General features: G+C 39.6%; 1 protein-coding gene and 1 long non-coding RNA gene across 2 annotated transcripts in view; both read right to left on the bottom strand.

Moving 5' to 3' along the window:
* LOC109008634 (N-terminal acetyltransferase A complex auxiliary subunit NAA15-like) overlaps positions 1-18,862 on the bottom strand; it is a 41,013-nt gene extending 22,151 nt beyond the window's left edge. The window contains exons 1-8 of the mRNA XM_018988803.2: positions 18,629-18,862; positions 17,445-17,523; positions 5,117-5,199; positions 4,865-5,014; positions 4,079-4,194; positions 3,048-3,153; positions 2,828-2,899; positions 2,616-2,731 (exon numbers count right to left, since the gene is read on the bottom strand). Coding sequence (XP_018844348.1) covers positions 2,616-2,731; positions 2,828-2,899; positions 3,048-3,153; positions 4,079-4,194; positions 4,865-5,014; positions 5,117-5,199; positions 17,445-17,523; positions 18,629-18,679 — 773 coding nt within the window. The 5' untranslated portion in view covers positions 18,680-18,862. The remainder of the gene's footprint in view (positions 1-2,615; positions 2,732-2,827; positions 2,900-3,047; positions 3,154-4,078; positions 4,195-4,864; positions 5,015-5,116; positions 5,200-17,444; positions 17,524-18,628) is intronic.
* A 1,492-nt stretch (positions 18,863-20,354) lies between these two features.
* On the bottom strand, positions 20,355-23,543 carry LOC109008631. Its single transcript, XR_004802014.1, has 4 exons — positions 23,482-23,543; positions 22,401-23,158; positions 21,980-22,090; positions 20,355-20,921 (listed from the first exon to the last, which is right to left on the bottom strand). It is a non-coding gene; the product is annotated as an uncharacterized LOC109008631 (long non-coding RNA).
* Between the last annotated feature and the right edge of the window lie 805 nt (positions 23,544-24,348).

Raw genomic sequence — 24,348 nt, 5'->3', positions numbered from 1 at the left:
GATGAATCACGTGATGTGGCCCGTGTTCTCGATTGATAATCCTTCTTCTTTCCTGGATACCTTGACTTCGGTCTACCTCTTGCTCTAAAGGCTTCATTTGATGTATTTAGATGTACCTCATTATCTTTTCTAAGGTACTCATTATTTATCAAAACACTAGATACATTGTTTTGATACATTGTTAAAACTAATATTTTCCTTCCTATACAAAAGTGTGGTAATCAAATGTTCATACGCATCAAACAAGGAATTTAATAAAAGTAAAGCCTTATCTTCATCTTGGATTTCTACATCCAAGTTTTGCAAATCGGCAAGTATCTGATTGAAACTATTGAAATGTTCGGACATAGACATACATTCTCACAATTGGAATCTGAAGTGTTTCTTCTTCAGTATAAGCGACTCTCAATACTTTTTGTCAAGTATTTTTCTTCCAATTTTCGCTAAAGTTCACTTGCTTTTGTCTCTTTCATGACAAAATATTTCTGATCTTTGGCACGGCACAAACAAATTGTATCACAAGCTTGTCGGTTAAGCTTGTCCCAATCCCTCTCCGTCTTGTCCTCTAATTTCTCCTCCACCGTAATATTCAACTCTTGTTGGATCAAAACGTTCATGACTTCACATTGCCACATACCAAAGTTATTAGTTCCATCGAACTTCTCAACTTCAAATTTGGCATTTGACACCATGGATCTACGCCCAGAGCTACTAGCACCTACAATTTCTCCTTCTGATTCCATCTAAAAATTACTTACCTCTGAAAAACGAATTTCAAAATTCCAACCGTACGGATGAGTCCGGAATGATCCAAATAGTTGAAAAATATTATTGGATAGTTGAAATCGGACTCCGAATGGCTTAGATCAAGCCCAAAACAGATTTGAAATCTTGAATAGTCCAGATTGAACAGGAACAGCAGGAGGAGCGCGTGGAGAGCGTGGCGATAGTGGGGGAGCGTGGGCGCGTGTATCTCACGCGTCGTCTTCCTCTGGAGCACGTGGGGGCACGTGAGCGCATGTATCTCACGCGTCTTCAACCTCTGGCAACCGTTGGCGCGTGAAACGCACCATCTGACCTTCTAGGAGTGCGTGTGAGCTCCTCCGACATCCATTTTTTATGCCGTTTGCGGCAACGTGTTCCTCTTATCGAGACAACCTTCTGGTGTGGACAAAAGTTGATTTGGATTAACTTGAATTTTCTTGATAGCGTAAAACTGAAGCTCTTCATATTCCAATTGCGAGAAGGTATGTCTATGTTCGAATATGTCAATAGTTTCAATCAGATACTTGCTGATTTGCAAAACTTGGATGTAGAAATTCAAGATGAAAATAAGGCTTTACTTTTATTAAATTCCTTGTCTGACACGTATGAGCATTTGATTACCACACTTTTGTATGAGAATGAAAATATTAATTTTAGCGATGCATCTAGTGTTTTGATAAATAATGAGTACCGCAAAAAAGATAAGGAGGTATAGCTAAATACATCTAATGAAGCCTTTACAGCAAGAGGGAGATCGAAATCAAGGTATCCAAAAAAGAAGAAGGATTCTCAATCGAGAACATGGGCCACATCACGTGGTTCATCAGTCGGCAAAAGACTTGCCAAAGATGAATGTGCCTTTTGTCACAACAAAAGGCATTGGAAAAAAGATTGTCCCAAACTAAAGGGGCAACAGAAGAACCAACCCTCCACAGCCAATGTCGCCAACAGAGATGAAGATGCAGATCTTGCCTTAACAAGTTTATCAATTTTTTCTTGCTAAAAGAGCTAGAGTTGCTTATATTCTAAGCTGGCACGCATATCGTGTTTTTGAAAAGTCAAAAACAGCATCAATATGGTGAAAGAAAGCTTCATAAAACAGCCCAAAACGACCAAAACTTTTGATTGTGGATCTGGCTTTTGGAGACAGCAAATCAAGTGAAAATAATCAGGTGTCCAACCAGGATTTACAATTTTCTCTTTCCTTCTGTTGCTAGCTATAAGTGCTCATAATGACAACTGTTTTCTAAACAGGGATTAAAATTGTATTGATCTACCCTATCTGGGGAATTATACATGAGGTCAATAACCGGTCCAAAAGAGTTAAGGTACTCAAAAGGCATAGAACTAAAACCAACTACAGATTTTAATCACTAGAAGAAGGAACAGCATACAAGCACACGGAGTCTGGGAAAAGTTGTTATTTTTCCATTTTCCTATAAATGATCTTTTCAATGAGAACAAATCTCTGGTCTTTACCAAACTTCAAGAACCACCAAAAAGAAAAACTGTGGCAAGAGATATTGTTAAGAAATGCATTTTTCTAGGTAAAATAAGATTTTATTTGATCAAGTAAATAGGCAAAGCCCAAGTACAAAGGAAGTATACAACGAGAACACCTAGTTATAAGTTAAGGAATGTAAGTGGATCAAAAATAAATGGGCATACTAAACATCAAATCAACCATAGTAAAGAGAGACAATAGCGATTAACATCACAACGTATTGAGCCATTTTAGGTCAGCTCATTCCATTATTAGAATCTAAGTAGATCAGAGATCTTTTCTCATTTAATTAGTCATTCAGATAGAGGCTCTTTCAATGTCAATGTTGAAACTGACTATAAAGTACCTGTAATTGTCAGGATTCATGAAAAGTAATGCTCGGAGCAATTTTTCCCCTTCTTCTAGGCGACCAAGCTTCAAAAGAAGAGAAACCTCTTGCTCTTTACAATCCAATTTGTCAACCTAAAAACCATGAGCAGTTTGGCCTCTGATGATCCTTATAGCAATAGTCAAAGTCAATAATAGAAAATCATCCCAGAAACATAAAAAAACACCTACAATTTTTGGCTCTTTCTTGTGCAATTCCGCAAGAGCTCTCTCAAGAAATCCACATTCCTCTAACAAAGAAATCTGTTCAAAACATCACAAAATACGCGAGTTCAGGTATATGCAATTAAACTAAATAACTCATATACAGATCTAAATAAAACATCAAACAACTGAAAAGGGATCCCAGTATAGATGAGGGCTGGCAGATGTATGTAGTCAATGATCATACCTTGTACAAGAGCATTTCCCCATGCTCCCAACGTTCATTATCTGGAGGATGATCATCTTCTAGTGTCCCTTCATATGCTTCCAGAATTTCAACTGCTTTTGATGCGCTGATACATCAACAGAAGTTTATTAGAGTAATAAACAAATTGAGAATCTAAATTACTACTTCATTAAATTAGACAAAAAATTTTAATTGCCAGAGTGAACATTGAGTGCTATATGAGTTGCATTTAGCAATCAAGATAAAGTTTATAAGGAATTGTCAGTATAAGTAGATAATAAGGTACCTGGCATGCCTTTGGCACTTGTTAATGAAGTGTTATCACTTATTAAAAAAAATGGAGAAAGAAAAAAGAGAGATTATCATCTGTTTAAATAGTACTCTCCTACGGATTCTTGTGGCAAACAAAGGAGAATACCATCAGAAGAAGAGAGATGCCCTTTGTAGCAAGATCATCCAGGTATCCACATGTGGGAAAATTTGCTCAGATTTCTTTCGGGGGCTCAATTTTTCAATCCCTTTTAACCGTATTCTCAATATAAAGCCTATAGAAAAAGTTCATGTCTGCATGGGTTTAATGATGACTTTGATGTGTATAATGTCATTGATCAAGATGGATTTGTTAATCATAAAACATCTTTGTCATTCAAGGAGCAAACGAACCATTGTGCGCATGGTAAAACATTAGTACGGAGTGGAAAATAAATATCTATTTTTTTTATTTCTTTTTATTAGTGGAAGATAAATATCTTGTTACTATCAACCACAGGATATTCAATATCTTAAAAAAACTGCTAAACTATCCATAGATAAATATATCATAAAATTGTTAAAACCCACAATGAAGAAGGACAGCCAACTCAAATTTAATGAATTCCATGATCATATTTGGTACACGCACAAATAAATTATTGTTCAGTTACCATGAAACAATCGTAACCAGAACTTGTGAATAAAAACTAAAATATACATGCACAATAAAATATTGTAAATTAATTTTCAAATTTTCAAATCCAAGGATCCAACCATACTTTGAGTTTAAATGATGGGCAACAGCAAAGCCAATCCAATTCATGCGATGGTTTGGTTTAAGAGACAGAAGCTGTTGTCTTGTCTCAACAAAACCAGTCAAATCCCGCATTTGTGCCTGTAAAATGGAAGGTAAAAGGAACCATTTGCTGAATCGTAGCCAAATGAAAAAATCTATTATAATTACAGAAACGAATATGAAAAATGACAAAAGCATGCACACTTAATGGAAACATGAAACAAAATCTAAACCCCAATGACAAGAAAAAACCATGAGGAATCATCTAACTCGCACGTGGTCATTTCCCTTGCCCCAAATGCATCATGTCAACTTATATCCACAAATTTAATTATGTCCATATCTGACTCAAATGGACAGACTTATTAGCTGCATATAAGGTCACACAAATCGGGATTGATTCTTGCTGTTACATTTCAAATGACCATGAGACGTACAGACATGTAGAAAAAGATACCCCCAAGCTTTACCAGTATATCCCAATGGCCAAGAATTAGGAATAGTATGAAAGAAGCAGAACGCACACATCATCCTTATGAACAAGTGTGGTAACAGAACACTATTAACACAGAATTATGTACCATAGCAAACCCTAATGCACAAACTGCATACGAAAATTTGGTATAAGCCATGCCGTAAGCCAATATTAAATACAAATATCCATGCCCATATGGTTCCAGAAATTCATTGTAATTTACCAGAACAGAGCTTAGCTATTTGATCAGCAGTAAGCAGTCATCAACAGAAGAGATCAGCATTGAACACATACCTGTAAGAGTGACAGGTCCCTTAGTATCTCAATGTTATCAGGATCAATCCTCAGGGCATTTCGGTAGCATTTAATTGCCTCCCTGTATTCTCTGTCTGACCGATAAAGGAGGCCATAAACATGCCAACAAACATGACTTTTGAGGTCATTCTGCATCAAGACAAGAATTCAGGTATGATATCACATTGCAAAGAAATGATTCCATAAAATGAATATGTTTTATCACAAAATGAATTGGAAATGCATCCCGACCTTCAGTCCTTGCCGAACTAGCTCATATGCTTCAGATTTACGGTCCATGCAATTTAATGTTAGACCTTTCATTGCTAAAGTTTCTGGTAAACAGGAGGGAAACATAAATCCACAAACATAAAGAAATGAAAAATGCAAATCAACTCAAAAAAATAAATTTAAACCCAGAGGGAAAATGTAATGTCTCAATAGAAGGCCCAAGTCACATAGTCTATATTCCAAAAGGATTAGTCAATTATACAATTGGAGCCCCATTGGAATATTATAAACTATCAAGAGCATGAACTTCTCATTCACAAGCAATGTGGGATCTCATACCCACCTCCCCATATCACTTATCAGAATGGGATATAACAATCTCCCCCCCCCCTAATATTCCCGACGTCCTCGTCAGGTCAACCCGTCGTAGGTGGCAAGGCTCAAGTCCCCCATTTCTAGTTGGAATAGTCTCTGATACCATTTGTAACACCCCAATAGAAGGCCCAAGTCACATGACCTATACTCCAAAAAGACTAGTCGATGATACAATTGGAGCCCTATTAGAACATTATAAAAAACAAGAACTTCTCTTCTCCAAGCAATGTATGATCTCATATACCACATATCCTTATCAATTATCATAATGGGGTATCATAGAAAAGGACATATCAACTCGAGAAATGCTAAAAAAAAAAAGAGAGAGAGCTCCCACAGCTTTTTCAGGCTCCTTACTACAATGTTCATTTCTGTTGTTTTCCTCATCAAGTCTCTTTCAATTTACTTACCAATAATTTTTTTTTTTTTTTATAAGTAAATAAGTACCTTTATTGAATAGAATGAAACTAGGCAAAGTCCAAGTACACAGGAAGTATACAAAATGAGACACCTAATTACATTCTAGTGAGCTGAAAAGAAGATAGAAACTCATAGACATTCTCACCCTTCAATACAAAAGCAGAAAACCACAGTAAAAGAGATAATACAAAAAAATTCCAGATTTCCCCCATTGCACGCTCCTTGTTACTAAAACACCTATCATTCCTTTCTAACTATAGACACGCATACTCTTTCATTTTTTTTTCCATGTAATGACTTGATTGTCGGTTTATTCTTGAAGTTTTTATTTTACTTGTTTTTAAGGTGTGGCCTTTTTCTATCTTCCACTAACATTTATTTTCTCGGGAATGTTTCCCTTAAGCATTCCAAGTCATCTTGATTTTGATTTTGCAACTGAGTAAGGTATAAGTTTATGATGGGGCAGTATGATGAAGTTGTGATTGAGTCCAAATGTTTCATCGTGTTAAAACTTAGAGAGGGTGTTGTGCGAGTTACAGAGAGAAGTTGGAAAACGGAGTACTCGGTGGAGTTGGGGTACTCTTCAAATCAGTGGCTTGTGAAGGTACTGGAGGAGTGCTTGAGCAAGGGGAAGAAGGAGGTTTATTCGGCAACTCGGAATGGTTTCTCTAGTCTTATAGCACAACGTTGTGTTAACAGGCGAGGGAGATTTCTTGAATTATCCGAGTATAATCAGGGAGGGAGGAGAAATGTCATTTGCATTCCTGAGGGTGTTAACGGAGGGGGATGGAGGAAGATGAGGGAGAAGCTGAAAGAGAAAGGTGCGGATGGCTCGATAAGGGTTGGCGTGCATGGAGGAGGGGGCCGGAACCTCGGTAGTGGGGCATTGAGACATAAAGATTGGTCGTATAAGGAGGCGTTGTCCGTGAATATCAACCAGCGGCAGGGTGGTGCGAACGTGCGTGAGCGGCAGGGTGGTGCGAACAGGCGCGATGGCGGTGGGAACCTGCGTGAAGAAGGTGCGAGAGCTACGGGTAGAGGACAAAGGCCATGGCAGAGGGAAGGTACGCTGCATCCTAAGTGTATGTCGTGCCATACGCTGTGTCAGGAGACGTGGGAAGTCAGAAAGGACTTGGCGGATTTGCGGGGACTGATGCATTCACTGCAGAGAGATATGGCTTCACTAGTGAACTTTGCCGGGTCTATTAACGCAATGGAGGAGACGGTGGTTTTAAAAGGGAAGGAGAAGGTTCATGGGCCGGGCTATATGAATAAGGCCCAGTTGAAAACAAAAAAAGGTAAGGGCTGGGCTGTGTGGAGAAAAAAGAGTGGGCCGACGCGGCCCAAATCCAATCTTAGCAGCCCGCCCGTAATCACTCGGGCTGATGGGGCAGGGCCCTCTAGGCTTTCTGGACAGCAGGTACTTGGGCCTGGGCCGGCTCAGCCCAGGAATGCAGGACTCGGGTCAGAGCCGCCCTCGAGCCCTAGCAGATTCGGGTTTGAGAAACCCGTTTCGTCCACGAGCCCTAGCAGGCTCTCACCCGAGCTGAGCAGCCTCGGGTTTGTGCCGGATAGTCAATCGACGGCGCTGGGTCAGCCGACGGTTACACAGACAGTGCCGACGGTGGCAGTTGTCGCCAATGAAGCGACGCCGGTGCTCTTCGCGCAACAGACGATGGTGGGTTTCGAGGATCGACTTTCTCCACCTCACGTGGGTCAGATACAGCCGACGAAGGGAGGCGGGGGTTTCTCGACTCAGGTGGACCTCTCAGTGAGACATTTGGAGGAGCTTGAGGTAGATGAGGAGGAGAATGATTCGGATGATTTTATGCACTCCGTGGAGGACGAACTATTCATCCCTGAGGCTTGCGGATCTGAGGAGCTTTCGGTAGGGGGTAGCTTTCAGGATAACAGAGTGGGGAATCCAATCCCACTGAACTATTATTTTCCAGACCAAGTTTCAGATTGGGTGATACACAAAGCAAAAGAAATTCGAAATGTGGTAGGGATAGATTGTGATGGGTTTGAGGAGCAGTTCATAGCTTTGTTAACTGCTATGGAAGCTGGTCACCGCCAAAACAAGAAGGGGGAATCGAAGAAAAGCCGAGAATTGAAAAGATTGATGTGGTCGATGAATTCGGAAGGTGGTTCGAGTAGGAATAGGGCAAAAGGGAAGGGGCTGAATATTTCTCAATGAAGCCTAAGATTGTTTCTTGGAATGTTCGGGGCCTCAATGTGGTAGAGAAACGTCTTCGGATTAGACATTTAATTCGTGAGTGGAAAGCGGATATTGTGTGCTTACAGGAGACTAAACTGAAAATGATCAACAGGAAGATTGTGAGGAGTTTATGGAGCAACATATATGTAGATTGGGTTTATTTGGCCTCTTCAGGGGCATCGGGAGGAATGGTGGTGATGTGGGACAAGAGAGTGGTGGAGAAAGTGGAGGAATATATAGGGAGTTTTTTGATAGCGTGTGCATTCAAATGTGTTTCAGATGGTTTTTCGTGGGCATTTGCGGGGTATATGGGCCTAATCTAGATTCAGACAGAAGCATGTTGTGGGATGAGCTTGTAGGGGTGTATAGTTGGTGGGAGCTCCCTTGGTGCATTGGAGGGGATTTCAATGTGGTTCGTTTTCAAAGTGAATGTTCTGGAAGTAGAAGATTGAGACCAGCAAGTTTGGAGTTCTCGGAGTGTATTTTTGACTTGAATTTGATTGACCTTCCACTTGTTGGGGGTGGAGCAACTTGGTCAAATAATCAGTCTTGGTCCCGATTGGACCGTTTCTTAATTTCACCTGAGTTTGAAAGTCATTTTCCTGATATCTGGCAAACTCGTTTGGCACGCCTAGCATCAGATCATTGGCCAATTTTGCTTGATTGTGGAGGCATTCGTAGTGGTAAAAGGTATTTTAAGTTTGAGAATATGTGGTTGAAGTCTGAAGGTTTTGTGGATAGGGTCAAACAATGGTGGAGTTCGTATCATCTTGAAGGTACACCTAGCTACATTTTTGCAGGCAAATTGAAAGAGTTAAAAAGAGATCTAAAGGTGTGGAACCAACATACTTTTGGCAATGTAGAAGACAATAAAAATTCAAAGTGGGAGGAAATACAGGAGTTAGAAAGACTTCAAGAAGGGAGACCACTTACTGAGGAGGAACAAATTCATAAATCAAGTTTGGCTGTAGATCTTGAGAGGATAATTCTACAAGAAGAGATGTCGTGGCGCCAGAAATCGAGAGCCCTTTGGTTAAAGGAAGGGGATCGGAACACAAAGTTCTTCCATAAAATTGCAAATTCTCATAGAAGAAATAATAACATTGAGATGCTGAAAATTGAGGGGGTCGAGTGTAGAGAAGAAGAAGCAATAAAAGACCATGTGGTAAATTTCTTTGAGGTGCTTCTAACTGAACAGGTGGGGTGGAGGCCGACTTTGAATGGATTGGTTTTTGGTAATATAGAGTTGGAGGAAGCTGAAAGGATGGAAAGGGCATTCGAAGAGGTAGAGGTCTATGATGTAATAAAGAAAATGGCTAAAGATAAGGCACCCGGTCCTGATGGTTTCTCCATGGGTTTTTACCAAGAATGTTGGGAGGTGATAAAGGGAGATCTTATGAAGGTGTTTCAGGAGCTTTTCTTGATTGGCAAATTTGAGAAAAGCCTCAACACCACTTTCCTTGCTTTAATCCCTAAAAAGGTAGGGGCTTCTGAGATCTCCGATTTTCGGCCTATCAGTCTAGTGAATGGTACGTACAAGATCATTGCTAAAGTACTTGCTAATCGTCTGAGTGGGGTCTTGAGACAGATCGTCACTAAGCCCCAAAATGCCTTTGTAAAGGGTAGACAAATACTTGATGCGGCTCTAATTGCTAATGAATGTCTGGACAGTCGTGTGAAGACTGGTAGCCCAGGGCTTATGTGCAAGTTAGATATGGAGAAGGCATATGATCATGTGAATTGGGATTTCCTTCTATATCTACTGGGTAGGTGCGGATTTGGAAACAAATGGAGGTCATGGATCAGATGGTGTATCTCTACGGCAAGATTCTCTGTGTTAATCAACGGCAGTCCAGAGGGTTTCTTCCCGAGTTCGCGTGGCTTGAGACAAGGGGATCCATTATCTCCTTTACTCTTTGTTATTGTTATGGAGGCACTAAGCAGGATGATCTCAGCCTTAGTGACTAATGGTAATATGAGTGGTTTTCAGATTGGATCGCCGAGTAGGGGTACCACCACCATCTCTCATTTACTGTTTGCAGATGATACGCTTATTATGTGTGATGCCGAGACAGAACAGTTGAGGGCTGTGAGGGCATTGTTGCTTTGTTTTGAAGCAGTGTCTGGTTTAAAAGTGAATTATGACAAATCTGAGTTGGTGCCTATTGGAGAAGTTCAGAATTTAAGGGTAATAGCTGGTATAATGGGTTGTAAGATAGGGTCTCTCCCTATGAACTATTTGGGATTACCTCTGGGTATAGCCCCGAGGGCGCTTTCTATTTGGGATACTGTGATTGAAAAAGTAGAGAGAAGATTAGCAGGTTGGAAGAGAATGTATTTGTCAAAAGGGGGCAGGATCACGCTTATTAAAAGTACGCTTTCCAATCTACCAACTTATTTCTTATCCTTATTCCCTATACCGGCCAGCGTAGCGGGACGTCTTGAGAAGATACAAAGAGATTTTTTGTGGGGGGGCTTAGGTGAAGAGTTCAAATTCCATTTAGTCAAGTGGGAAATTGTATGTCGTCCAATCTCCAATGGAGGATTGGGTATTAGAAATCTGAGGATGTTTAATCGGGCACTACTTGGCAAATGGTTGTGGCGGTATAACAAGGAACCGGATGCCTTATGGAAGATTGTGATTGAGAACAAATATGGTGGTCTCGAGGGGGGTTGGTGTACTAGAGAGGTGCGAGGGGCCGCTGGAATGGGATTATGGAAACACATTAGAAGAGGATGGGTGGTTTTTCATCAACATACAAGATTGCAATTGGGTACAGGTTCAAAGATCAGATTTTGGAAGGATGTTTGGTGTACCAATTGTACTCTACAAGACAGTTTTCCTACACTTTTTGAGATTGCAAATGCTAAAGATGCCATGGTGGCGGAGGTAATGGAAGTTGAAGGTAGAAACATCCTTTGGAATATCAATTTCTTCAGGGCAGCACAGGATTGGGAGATGGGGAGTTTTATAGACTTTTATAGCCTTTTATACTCTTGTCGCCCAAATACCCAGCATACAGATGATTTGTGGTGGTGTCCAACAAGGAAAGGAGTCTTCACTGTTAGCTCCTTTTACAAGGTACTCACACAAGTGCCTGACAGTCAATTTCCTTGGAGAAAGCTCTGGTGCAATAAGGCTCCTCTCAAAGCTTCTTTCTTTGTGTGGACAGCGGCTTTGGGGAAGATTCTTACTACGGATAATCTGAGAAGACGAAACATAATCATAGCAGATTGGTGTTGTATGTGTAAAAGAGGGGGTGAATCGGTGGATCATTTACTTTTACATTGCGAGGTAGCCAGGACTATTTGGGATGCGGTGTTTAACAGAATAGATCTAGCATGGGTGATGCCAGAAACTGTGATGGATGCTTTGGCCTGTTGGACTTCAATTCGAGGAATGAGACAGATTAAAGCGGTTTGGAAGATGATCCCAAACTGTATTTTGTGGTGCTTATGGCAGGAGCGCAATGAGAGGATTTTTGAAGATAAAGAGAGATCAATAGCAGAGCTAAAAATGTTATTTTTTAGGACCCTTTGTACTTGGGCTCATGCTGTGGACTTTAATGGCATGGAGTTTCATGAGTTTCTAGTTTCTAATGTTCCCACCTAGTTAGGATGGGAGCAGCAGAACTTTTCTTTGTAATTGACACTTTTTGGATGAATATATACTTATTTTACTTATCAAAAAAAAAAAACTATAGACACAACATTAAGCACAAAGATATCATACGCCACGCTACTACCAATTGTGCACCGATATGCCTCATGTTCCAGCATGCTAGTCATTCCACCACTCTTAAGCATTAGCAACTCAGTCCAACTCTATCAAGGATACCAACCCATAATTTCCCCGCCACCTCACAATGTAAAAGTAAATGATCTATCGATTCTCCATTCATTTTGCACATATAACACCACTCCATGACCACCATACCCCGCTTCCTTAAATTATCAACTGTCAAAATCTTTTCAAGCACAACTGTCCAAGTAAAAAACACAACTTTAGACAGAGCTTGTCCTTTCCAAATACTCTTCCACGGGAAAAAGTTGGGTTGTTGTACTGTCAAAACCTTGTAAAAAGATTGAACAGTAAATTGTTTTCTCCCCGTGTGAATCCACAACATACGGTCACCCCCATTTCCTCCTACCTTTGCTGAATACAAGTGTCTAAAACAGGCTGCCATCTCATCAAGTTCCCAATTCTGAGCATTTCTAGTAAAAGTGACAGTCCAAGTTACCGTCCCATTGGCACAACACAGCAAATCTGAAACTGCCGCTTGCTGATTTCCAACCATGTTAAAAGCGACTAGAAAAACAATGGAAAGAGGCCCCTCCCCACTCCAAGCATTGAACCAAAACCGGAGTCTTGCTCCATCACCCACTCCAAACCTAATATGTTTTTCAAAGGTGTTCCACCTCTTTCTAATAAATTTCCATAAGCTCACTCCATCTGACCCTCTACCCTCCTTGGAACACCATCCCCCCCACTCACTACCATACTTGTGTTCGATTACCTCTCTAACAACGAGTTCCCTTCCATTTGATACCTCCACAACCACTTACCAAGAAGGGCCTTGTTGAAAATGCTCAAATTTCGCACCCCTAATCCCCCATTCGCAATCGGACAGCACACACTTTGCCAATTTACAAAGTGAAATTTGACTTCCTCCCCCATGCCACCCCACAAGAAAGTTCTAAACAACTTTTCCATATGGTCAGCCACTCCAACCGGCAATGGAAAGAGGGAAAGATAGTAAGTAGGAAGGTTGGACAGGGTACTTTTAATAAGTGTTAACCTCCCCCCTTTTGATAGATATAGTCGTTTCCACCCCGATAGTCTTTTCTCAATCTTCTCTACCACCCCATCCCAAATGTTCTTTTTTAAATGACACCCTCAAGGGAAGTCCAAGATATTTCATAAAAAGTGAGGCAATTTTACAACCCAACAACTCTGCTAGAGAAGCATTATTACTCACAACCCCCACTGGTACCAATTCCGACTTCCCCAGGTTCACCTTAAGTCCCGAAACAACTTCAAAACACAACAAGACCGCCCTTAGAGCTTGAATCTGGTCACTAACAGCATCACAGAAGATAAGCGTATCATCCGCAAATAATAGGTAAGAAAGGGAACTGACACCATTACTGTTGTTACCCACCAAAAAACCAGCAATAAATCCCCCCCTAACGACATCCTCCACCATGCGGCTCAAAGCCTCCATTACCAAAACAAAGAGGAAAGGTGATATGGGTCCCCTTGTCGCAAACCCCTCAAAGACTGGAAAAAACCACAAGATTTTCCATTAACTAAAACCGAAAACCGAGTGGTTGAAACACAATGTTTAATCCATTCGCACCATTTGTTTCCAAAACCACACCTTCTCAACATATAAAAAAGGAAGTCTCAACACATATGATCATAGGCTTTTTTCATGTCTAACTTGCAAAGGATCCCCGAAGTGTCTTCTCTTAACCGGCTGTCCAAACATTCATTCACTATCAAAATGGAGTCCAAAATTTGCCACCCCCAAACGAAAGCATTTTGAGGTTTGGAAATGATTTTGTCCATCACCAAACTCATGCGATTAGCTAACCACCTTTGAAATAATCTTGTAGATCCCACCTACCAAGCTAATAGGCCGAAAGTCTTTCAAATTATGGGCACCAACTATCTTTGGAATAAGAGCAATAAAAGTAGCATTTAATGACTTCTCAAACTTAAGATTAGAATGAAAATCATGGAAAATCTGCATCACTTCCTCCTTCACAATCTCCCAACATTCTTGAAAAAAGCCATGGAAAAACCATCCGGACCCGGGATTTTATCTTTGCACATGCCTCTCACCACTAGATGCACCTCCTCTTCAAAAAACGGCCTCTCCAACCAACTTGCTACCTCTGAATCGAGCTGATCAAAAAATAAACCATCCAGTTTGGGGCGCCACTCAACTTTTTTCAGCTAGAAGCTCCTCATAGTACTACACTATATGGTCTTGAATCTCTTCGGGAGACTGTAACACATTCGAGCCTGAATGAAGGACTTCAATCGCGTTGTGGCGCCAATGAGAATTAGCCACCTTGTGAAAGAACTTAGTGCTTTTATCTCCCTCCTTCAACCAAAGCGCCCTTGATTTCTGCCTCCAAGATATTTCCTCCATCAACAACACTTTCTCAATTTCGATTACCACCACATTTTTTCTTGACAAAGATTCCTCATTCACCTCTCCTTCCTCCAATACTTGCAACTCATCCCAAAGAATATTTTTTTGCACTTTCATATGTCGAAATACTTCTTCATTCCACTTCTTTAAGTCAACCTTTAGAGCTTTAAGTTTGCCCGCCACTATGAAACTAGGTGTTCCATCAAAGGAATAAGCTTCCCACCAGGCCCTTACCTTCTCCACAAATCCATCAACTTTCAGCCACATATTCTCAAATTTGAATGGACGCCTACACCCATGAATGCCACCACAATCCAGCAGAATTGGAAAATGATCAGAACATACTCGTGACAACCTTTTCTGACATAGTTCCGGAAAGTGCGTCTCCCACAAAGGGGATACTAGAAATCTATCCAACCTTGACCACCCTCGACTGTTGGACCAAGTATAGCCCCCCCCCAACCAAAGGAAGACCCACGAGATTCAACTCAAAAATCAACTCAGAAAAGTTTTCCATTGCTCTTGTCGTTGTAGATGTCCCCACTCTCTCACTAGGGAACCAAACAACGTTGAAATCGCCACAAAAAATCCAAGGTAAATCCCATAAAGAATTTAGACCTACCAATTCCTCCCACAATAAGCTTCTATCACTATCCACATTAGGCCCATACACACCCACAAGAGCCCACCTCCACCATCCTCAGTGTTCCTAAAAGATACGGCCATAGAAAAGGACCCGATGCAATCCTCTACCATCTCCACCACTCTCCTATCCCACATCACTAACACCTCCCGAAGCCCCAGACGAAGCTAAATAACATCACCCCACAAATGAGCAACCCCACAAACTGCAAATTATACTTCTATCAACACCACTCAATTTTGTCTCTTGTAGACAAACAATGTCAACTTTCCAACTACGTAGAAGAGATCTAATACAAAGACGTTTATTCACGTCATTGATCTCTCTTACGTTCCAATACAGTATTTTAGGCTTCATTAACAAAAATTGAATCCCTCCCTTTTGTTCTAACTCTCCCCAAAGTTCCCTCCTTGTTATCATAATTGATAAAACATTGCAATCATCTCAGTTGTCTCTTCTTTCTAACAGCTGACTTCATGGCCGTAAAACTGCCAGCTTCAATGGCTATTAGGAGAGCCTTGAATTGTTCTTCATATCCATCGCATGTCAATCCTACCAACCCTTGAAGCTCCCCAACTTTTTTTAACACAATCTGATGCTCTAGGTGGATCTGAGGGGGTAGTGTCTGTAGAGGTGATAGACTACCCATCTCCTCCTCACTATCTTCAAAAATCAAGGATTGCTTCCACAGGCTAGCCCCCTCCTCCTCTGACCTCAATACGTCCACAATTTCCCCTTCCTCAATTACCGGTGCATAGGACACCATCTATAATCCTCCCGAGACTTCCTCTGAGGTTGTCGGGGCTTTCTGTGCCTAAGGTGAAGTCAAAAGGTCGGGAATAGTGGCCAAAACATCATCGCAGAAGCTGACCTTGGCTCGCAGACACCATCTGTAATCCTCCCGAGACTTCCTCTTGAGGCTGTCGGGGATTTCTATGCTTGAGGAGAAGTCAAAAGCTCCAAAACATCATCGCAGAAGCTGACCGTGGCAAGCTCGGGGACAATAGACTTGTCGCTGCTCACAGACACCATCTCTGACCTCTTCGCAATTGTATGTGCACCTGCAGGCTCCGCCGAGGTGGTCTGAGCAAGTAACAAGTCAATGCGAACCGGCAAGGAAACATTAAGCCCTCCTCTAGCCTCCGATGAAGCAGACTCCAGCGCCGGGACCTCCGCCGGAGCTTCTACAACCTTCGGCAATGTCATCTATGGTATCAGTGGCACGGGTCGACACGTCGACGGGCCACCAAAGTCCTGTGGCTTCTTCCTCCAGATAGGCTTCACTGCCTAGGCCTAGGCTTGGGAGATAGGATGGGCCTGGAGCTCCACACTGGCCTGCATGAAAGGCCACTGGACCACTTGAGATTCTGATGGGGCCACTTGAGGCCACAGCCTTTCCCTTACCCAACCCGTTACCAGGAACTTCTTCCTGGCCCATGTCCTAGTCCTTCTTTATCCCCTCTTCAACGCAGCGTTTCAGAAACTCCATATTAGTATGCAAGCAACCCACTTGCATCTCCATTTTAGTCAAGGCATGCAACAGAGATGCCCAATTCATCCCCGACACACTCCTACCATTCCCTTCACACAGCTGCGCCTTCACCAAAGAAGAAGGAACGTCTGCCCTCTCCACATGTTTTGGGGCTCAAGACAAGGGCTCTCTATACGAAGAGTATGCTTGGTGGCCCTATGACGGAGGAGAAGGCATCAATGGGTGAGTCCCTCTGTTGTTCCCTCCCAAAACAAAAGATTTTGCAACAGAGATGCCCAATTCGTCCCCGACACACTCCTGCCATTCCCTTCACACAGCTGCGCCTTCACCAAAGAATAAGGAATGTCTGCCCTCTCTACATGTTTTGGGGCTCGAGACAAGGCCTCTCTAAACGAAGAGTATGCTTGGTGGCCCTGTGACGGAGGATTTTGCAGAGCGCTCCTCCAACAAGTCTCCAAAGTTTCTTCATCCTATTCCTTTCCTCCCTTTTGGTATCACTAGCAACCCACACCGCCTTGCTTGACCGAACTCCGATAAGGTGAAAAAACTCCCGTAGGAGTTACACTGCCTCTGCACCACCCAAACCTGGGAACCATTTCTCCGTGTTTTAAGAAAAACAGAAGGACCCCCAAAGGCTGCACCTTCCTTCACTATGGCAGCCAACCATCCCAACGATTCATGGTCAATGGAAATGTGATTCACCACCCGACAACTGCTCTCCGTTATCCTCCACCATCTTTCATTAACCATCTTAAACTCAAAACACTTTTGATCAATGATAACATTCCTACTCGACCCCATCACGACGCAAACACTCATAACGCGATAGAGAATACTAAGCTAATCACCACTGAACTCAACCACCATTAACAGAAACGAGATGAAACAACGTTTTTTTTTTTTTTTTTCTCAACTGTATGGAGAGAAAATCAAGCAATATAAAGTTCAGTGTTTAGAAGTAAATCCCAAACCAAAAGTACTTCAATTTCGCAAAAATAAAGAAAATTTAAACAGATGGAGCATGAAATGAAAATTACCTCCATGGTCTGGAAACTTTTTCAATATGGAATCTGCTGCCTTCAGCCCCTTCTTATACTGTTTAGTTTCATACGATTTCTGCATAGAAAATGAGCTACAGTTAAGAATTTTCTCCACATTCATTTTAGTTCCCTGGGTAGATTTGCTTGTTAATGTAGAAAATATAGGCTGGAAGCAAATACATCAAAAGAAATGTGGCATAATATAAGAAATACATATGGACATATATATAAATATATATACATATGAATGTCCGAATGTCCATACATTGTCCCTAAAAGGTCATTTCAAGTATAGCATACATCGCATCCGGACGAAACAAAGAGTAGAATAGTGCAAAAAATCCTACCTCAAGTTGAAAATAACATTTTCAACATATTTTTATCTCAAAACTCATCTTTGCATAACTGAACCAGTAACATTTTTCAAAGTTATAAACACAAAATAAAGAAATCCATTGAAGGCCGCACCCACACACTTCCTAATTATTCTCCAGCCATCTGATTCTTCCCTTTTTTCGCAAGTACACCCATATGATTCTTCTAGAAACCAAAATTCAAGCAATTGTGCACAATTAGAAAAAAAACACACTTTTAATTAATTATTTTCACCCATGAGCAACAAAGTCCCCAATTTTTCCTTCCCTTAAATTTTCGTTCGATTTAGAAGCAATCTAAAAAAAAAAAAAAAAACGGAGACACAAAATCCAAACTCGTATAGTTTGTTGTTCCATTCAAACTATCCAATCCCACAGGAAAAGCACGCATTAAAGCAAATTGACATAATTATGCAAACTATTGTTGATTAATCACATATGCCGAGAGAAAACGGAAAGCAATGAAACAGAAAATTCCCATTTTTCCTTATCCGTCTTCCCACCACTAACTTCCTATATAAAACTAAAAGCACGAATCCAACCATCACTTCAAAGCCCAGTTCGCTTAATCATATTTTTCTCCAGAAAAAAAGAAAAAAGAAAGGAAAAGCTAGAAACAAAGCTACACAATAAAGAAAATAATCTAGGGTTTTGGGTAGTGGGGAAAATAAGCGAGATAAAGTGAACGAACTTCGGTTGTGCCGTAATAAATAACAGTGAAGAAGATGTAGAAAGATATTGACAGAGAGCCAGCGAGACAGCGAGTGAGTGAGTGGGTGAGTGAGAGAGTTGGGAATCGGAGCTTACAACAATGAGCTTGAAGAGGTTAGCCTCTTTGGGAGGCAGAGAGGCACCCATTGTTTCACGGCGAGAGAGACAGAGACAGAGAAGTCTCGCGGAGTTGGGGTTTGTCTCTTTTGTATCAAGAGCTGCGATGAGAGAGAGAGAGAGGTGGCGTGTATCTGCTGCTGCTTCAACCCTACGGCAAACGATTTGCAAAGCGTCCGAGGTTGGGACCTGGGGATTATTTACTTCTCGTGTTTATTTCATGATCGAAGACTCGAAGATCAATGACGTACAATTAAGTATTTTATATTTATTTATTTAGGTCTCTTTTGTTTTTAAAAAACATCTCATCTTATCTTATCTCATTTCATCTAATCATTATAATTTTTACAACTTCCAATACATAATAAAATAAATAATTCAACTTTTTCAAATTCTAAAATAAAAATAATATTAAAAAATATATTTTAACAATATTTTATTCAATTTTTTAATTTTCATCTCATCTCATCTCTAAAAACAAACGAGCCCTTAATTTTTTTTTTTTTTTTAATGTTGAACCTCTTCAAAGTAGATCCTTCGAACCCATCCTATAGAATAAATTTTGGTTTTGTATACCGCATCTTCAAAAATTTTCCTATACAAAACTAATTAAATCACTAACTTTTTATCAAGAGTGGTTCTAAAAGATTATTTACATTCAAGATATGTTGTATTTATAATATTTACCAAACAAATCCTTCTATCCTTATTTTTATGTTCTGTTCAATGGTATAAAAACACATTTCTTAAACTTTCAAAGAGCTACTAAAAAGGTGTTTATACATTAAAAATGTCTCATTTGTAAGGTTTTTAACAATCATTCCTTATTTTTAATCCTTATCTTCAATTAATATGTTATATATAAATGTGAAAAAAAAACTCTATAATTATTTAATGTCCTGTTAAAAATATAAATGGATAATAATTAAAATACTTATAAATTATATTATCTGTAACAAGATTTTAGTATTTGATGTTTTGCTTAGAATGAATCATTTAGTTATTTAAGGCTTCGTTTAGTTACTGAACTCAATTAAGTTTAATTTTAAACTGAGTTTAACATTCAAACACTCAACTCTCAAATTACTAAACTCATCTCAATACAAAACCTTCTTACATATGAGACCCACAACTTTTTTCAGCTTAAAACATCTTTATATGCGAGACTCGTAACCTTTTTCAATTTCTCATAAAAAGTATTAAATTCATCTTAACATCAAAAAATACTTTAAACTCAATTTAGATGGATCCCACATAATTCTCTTTACTACTCAATTCATTATTATTTATAAAGAACTTAACTCAACTGAACTTAGTTCAACATTCAAACGTAACCTAAATTGGATAATAAGGTCATGCCTTTAATTCTTTATTAAATTATTTTACGGGAATAACTCATTGTTTTAATGGGCACAAAAAAGCTTCCAACTATATCTTTAGTTATGGTCTAGTAAAATTATACCCTTTTCATTCCTCAAAATTATCAAAAAGATCCTTGAAAATAAAGTCTCCTTGAATCTTCAAACATTCAAGCACATTATCAACCGTCTAATCCTCCTGTAATAGCTAAAGGAAAAAAAAAATGATGATCCTCCTTTAGTAGAAAATTATACAATTTCCAAAATTATTGGTCTGCGAAGAGAGAAGATTCTTTGATTTTGCTTGGAATTCCTAAATACACAAGGGGTGAAAAAAGTCATGAGCCAATGTCAGTCCCACCTAGCAAAAGTCATGGGGTAGGACTGAAGATGTGGGTAGATAATTTTATAGGTGTGATATGAATATTAATCCACAATGAGCTCACAAAAATACCACCTTCTTGTCAAGAAACTGGAATAAAGTCATCATTTACAGATCTTAGACGCAATAGTTTCATAGGAAGCTCTATTGCCTCCCGTCATCTCAACGGTTTCATGGCTGTCATACTCTCTTGCTTCCTTGGTGCTGCCTTTTGGTTCTCTCATTCCTTTCACCAGTCTTTGGCTTTTTCTTCTTGGTCGACGGATCATCATCTAAAGTGCTAAGTTTTTCATCATATATTTGTTTGCAAGCCTTGCCCTGTCTGCAAAGCTCCTCCTTTGAGACTGAAGCTAAATCATTTCCATCGACTTCAAGCTGTGCCAGCTCCTCAACCACACGAGGGATGAAGTTTCACTGCTCAGTTATGTACTGGACATCCTAATAATCAGACAACAATATTACAAGTTCAGGAAGAACATGACGCATTCAGCAGAGCTTGCCTGCCTTATAACGAGCAAATTGTTGCAAGTCACTGTCAAGAGGTACAAGGATCAAAATTCATGTGTGCATCAAATATGGAAATTACATAAATGCTGCTGAAATCAAATTTCAGAATAGAGCATTCTTGTGATTTTGTACTTTCTTAATGAGATGTTGTGTTCTAACAGGTAACTATAAGACCGCTAGTTGCACTTTTTAATCATCGCTCAACAATGATTATGGAATCTTTTACTTTTGATGGTACTGAAAGACTAATCTTAGTGAAAATCGAAGTAACATCTGAATTTTGATCTGCAAAGAATACTATTAAGTGAAAGAAAAGCTGCTGGATATACAAAATAAAGTGCTGTAGGATTACTAGATAGATGTTCTCAGTTATATGCAAGGCTCCAGCTGCAAAATCGAGGCAATTATTTTACCACCAATTTGCAAACAGATTTGGATAAAATGTAGTACTGTTTCATGAGAATAATGGGTGGGCATTCGGATGGTGAGTTGACCAGGGGCTATTAGTGGGCCAAGGAAAGATTTTTAGTAGCAATTGTAAGAAATGGAATTTGGCTACCATGGTGTCTGCCATCAGGAAGGAAATAAATAATTGCAGGTGTAACAGAATGAAGATGCTGATGGCTTAGGTAAGGAGATTATATGAGAGGTTAGAGAAGAGTCTATTCTTCACATATAATAAGTTGCAAATAACGCTAATAACAATCTAAATATTGTTAATGACAAACCAGTCTTCTGAACTTAAGACTTTGTTGTTTTCCATAAGAAAATTTCCACTTCACTGATGATATCTAGGTGCTCACTTCATACATTTGTCAGTCTTACATATTAGTTTATTAATATATTCGTTCGTTCATTTTCAAACTGTCTTTTTTTATGGATAAATTCCATTGATGTCGACAATCTGCTATTTAACATAACTAAAAAACTTCAACCAAGTAGAGAAATTGCAGAATACCCTCTTCACATGCCCCTTCATGAGAACTTCCAATAATAACTACCATCAAGATTAAAAGAGTGGCAAACTTGAAGGCCAATCATTTTCCTTTAATTGTTAGAGAAGCTAGATTGCCGGTTGCATACCTCTTCATCTTGACTCTCTAGCCATGTGATGGTTATACTCAAGTCATCAGCAGCCCATCTTTTCACTTTAGAAGGAGACAAGCACTCTTTGCCAGTATTAGAAGCTTGTCACTGCTTAATATACAGCAACAAATGGAGCATACAAAAATATTTACTTTTAGAATCAGATTGGATAGCAGGGTTTATACTGATTCTAAAGTAAATACAAAGCAATCCCAGAGTGCTTATAAATACAAAGCAACAGAAATACAAAAATTAACAAGAGTATGAAGTATCATACAGTCTTCTCACAGACCTATCCTCCTCGCCTTCAGTTTTAACAGTCTCAAATAATTAGAAGGAATTGTATTTTGCTTAAAAATTCAAAAACTAATAAATATATCATATATCTCAACAGAGAGAGAGCGAGAGAGAGAGAGACCCTTTGAAGCAATGGTCCCACAGTCCGACTCTACTTGTTGAAACTTTGGGGTGTTGGGAAATGCGCAAACCAAGAGAGTGCAATCCAAGTTCCAGTCAGCCTGATATTCTGCTCCCATTTCTAGTGCGTGTGATCACAAAATGCTGCGCTCGGGATTAACAAACCCTGACAACACAAATACTACCCCTTCCTGCCCATACAAAAGTTTTACATGAGCTCAATACTGACAACTCAAATGATGCACTAATGATTTTTTATGATGAGGAATCTTGGAGATCGTGCAAACACAACATGCCTTTAACTCCGTTAAACCCCAGATCCATGTAACGCGTCCTCATCACATGACGTGATCCTTAGAAATTGTTTGCACCCAAGACTTCGTATGTTAGACCTGGACAGACCATACCACCAAGACCACAGCCCTTACCAATTGAGCCAACCTCTAGAGGTTATGCACTAATGATTAACAATGCAACAATGTAAAGTCATTTTACAGTATTTTAGTACAAGTTTGGAGAAGTTTGTGGTTCCGGTATGTCCTTTACCACACCCTTTGGCTTGCTTAGGCTTCTCATCTTCATTACTTTTCCCATCCTCACCATCCCGAGGTTTGTTTCTTTCCACAAAATCTATCATCATTCTCTCTTGAACTCATCCACGGAGGAATAAGGTAGTAGAGATGCCACATATAGGCTGATAGAGTAAAGATACACAGTCCCAATTATAGACAATAACGTGCCCGTAAAAGCTGTTACAACCTGCACAAATCACCGATACATTGTTACAAATTCTAGTTACAACAGATGGAATGGCTTCAAAACCATTGTTATAGAAGGGGACCCAGAAATTTGCAAGGTAACTCCAGTTCGTCCAGTGATCTATTGAGTATCGAGTAAAATTTTATCTCTTATACAAGCATCCGCAAAAAAAACCGATAAGCAATGGCATCAGATTGCACCCACCAAAAAATCAACGAAATATGGATCAATCATCAAAGTGGGTTCTCCATGAACATATCATGCAAAAAATCATAAGCATGCAACAAAATAACACAAATTGAGAGTAATGTGAGAGAACTAACCCTCGGTTGTCTTCGCTTTGCCTGTCGATACATTCGGGGTTCTGGGTTCTAGTTCCATAAAGAATCTGTGTATTGCGCTGTGGCGTTCCACTTTTCAGTGCCACCGTTTTGCTGCTAAGAGCATTAGCCCTCGTCTAAGTCCAAATTTTGACTAAAATTTGAGATTTTGCCTATAATTAACACTTTTGGAGAAGTTAATTGCATTAGATTAGTCATATTAAAATTAAAATGATAATAGAATATTATATATTTTAATAATATTTAAAAAAAATTAGTGTTTTACAAATACACTTATATTTAATATTTAATATTATGTATTTATATTAACATTTAATATTAAAAGAGAGAGATAGTTGAACGAAAAAATTATAAAATATATCCAAATATGAGGGCTCTAAATTAGTTCAAAATTTCACAAATATCTCTTTGACGTGTAGAATTTTAACTACAAAAAAACTAAAATTTTGACTTGGATTTGGTTAATGCCCCTCATCTATGGCGTATTGACGTTTGTGATCTGTTTTCCAACTTCTCTTGCAATATGGCCCTTTTCTGATGGGCCGCAAAGTGGACCTGCACGAATGGTTATTGTCACCGACTATGTATACTGTTACCATAGAACCGCACCATTCCCAGTTTTTAATTTTTATCTCCATTGCTACAGTTAGTATATTGTTAAACCAGCAATCAAGAACCTGGAATCAAGCTTTAGTGCATGAGATTTTTCCGCCATATGAAGCTGATCAGACTCTGCATGTTCCTTTACTTCCACAGGTTTAATTAGAATAATTTTTTGGGAGATATCCAGAATGGTAGCTATTCTGTTAGATCTGCATATAATTTATTATTAAACTTGGAAGCTGCAGG

Source organism: Juglans regia, chromosome 7 (assembly GCF_001411555.2).
Source record: "Juglans regia cultivar Chandler chromosome 7, Walnut 2.0, whole genome shotgun sequence".
In the NCBI taxonomy this organism is placed as follows: domain Eukaryota; kingdom Viridiplantae; phylum Streptophyta; class Magnoliopsida; order Fagales; family Juglandaceae; genus Juglans; species Juglans regia.
Note: the sequence above shows the minus strand (reverse complement) of the source record. Positions and strands in the feature narration are given on the sequence as shown.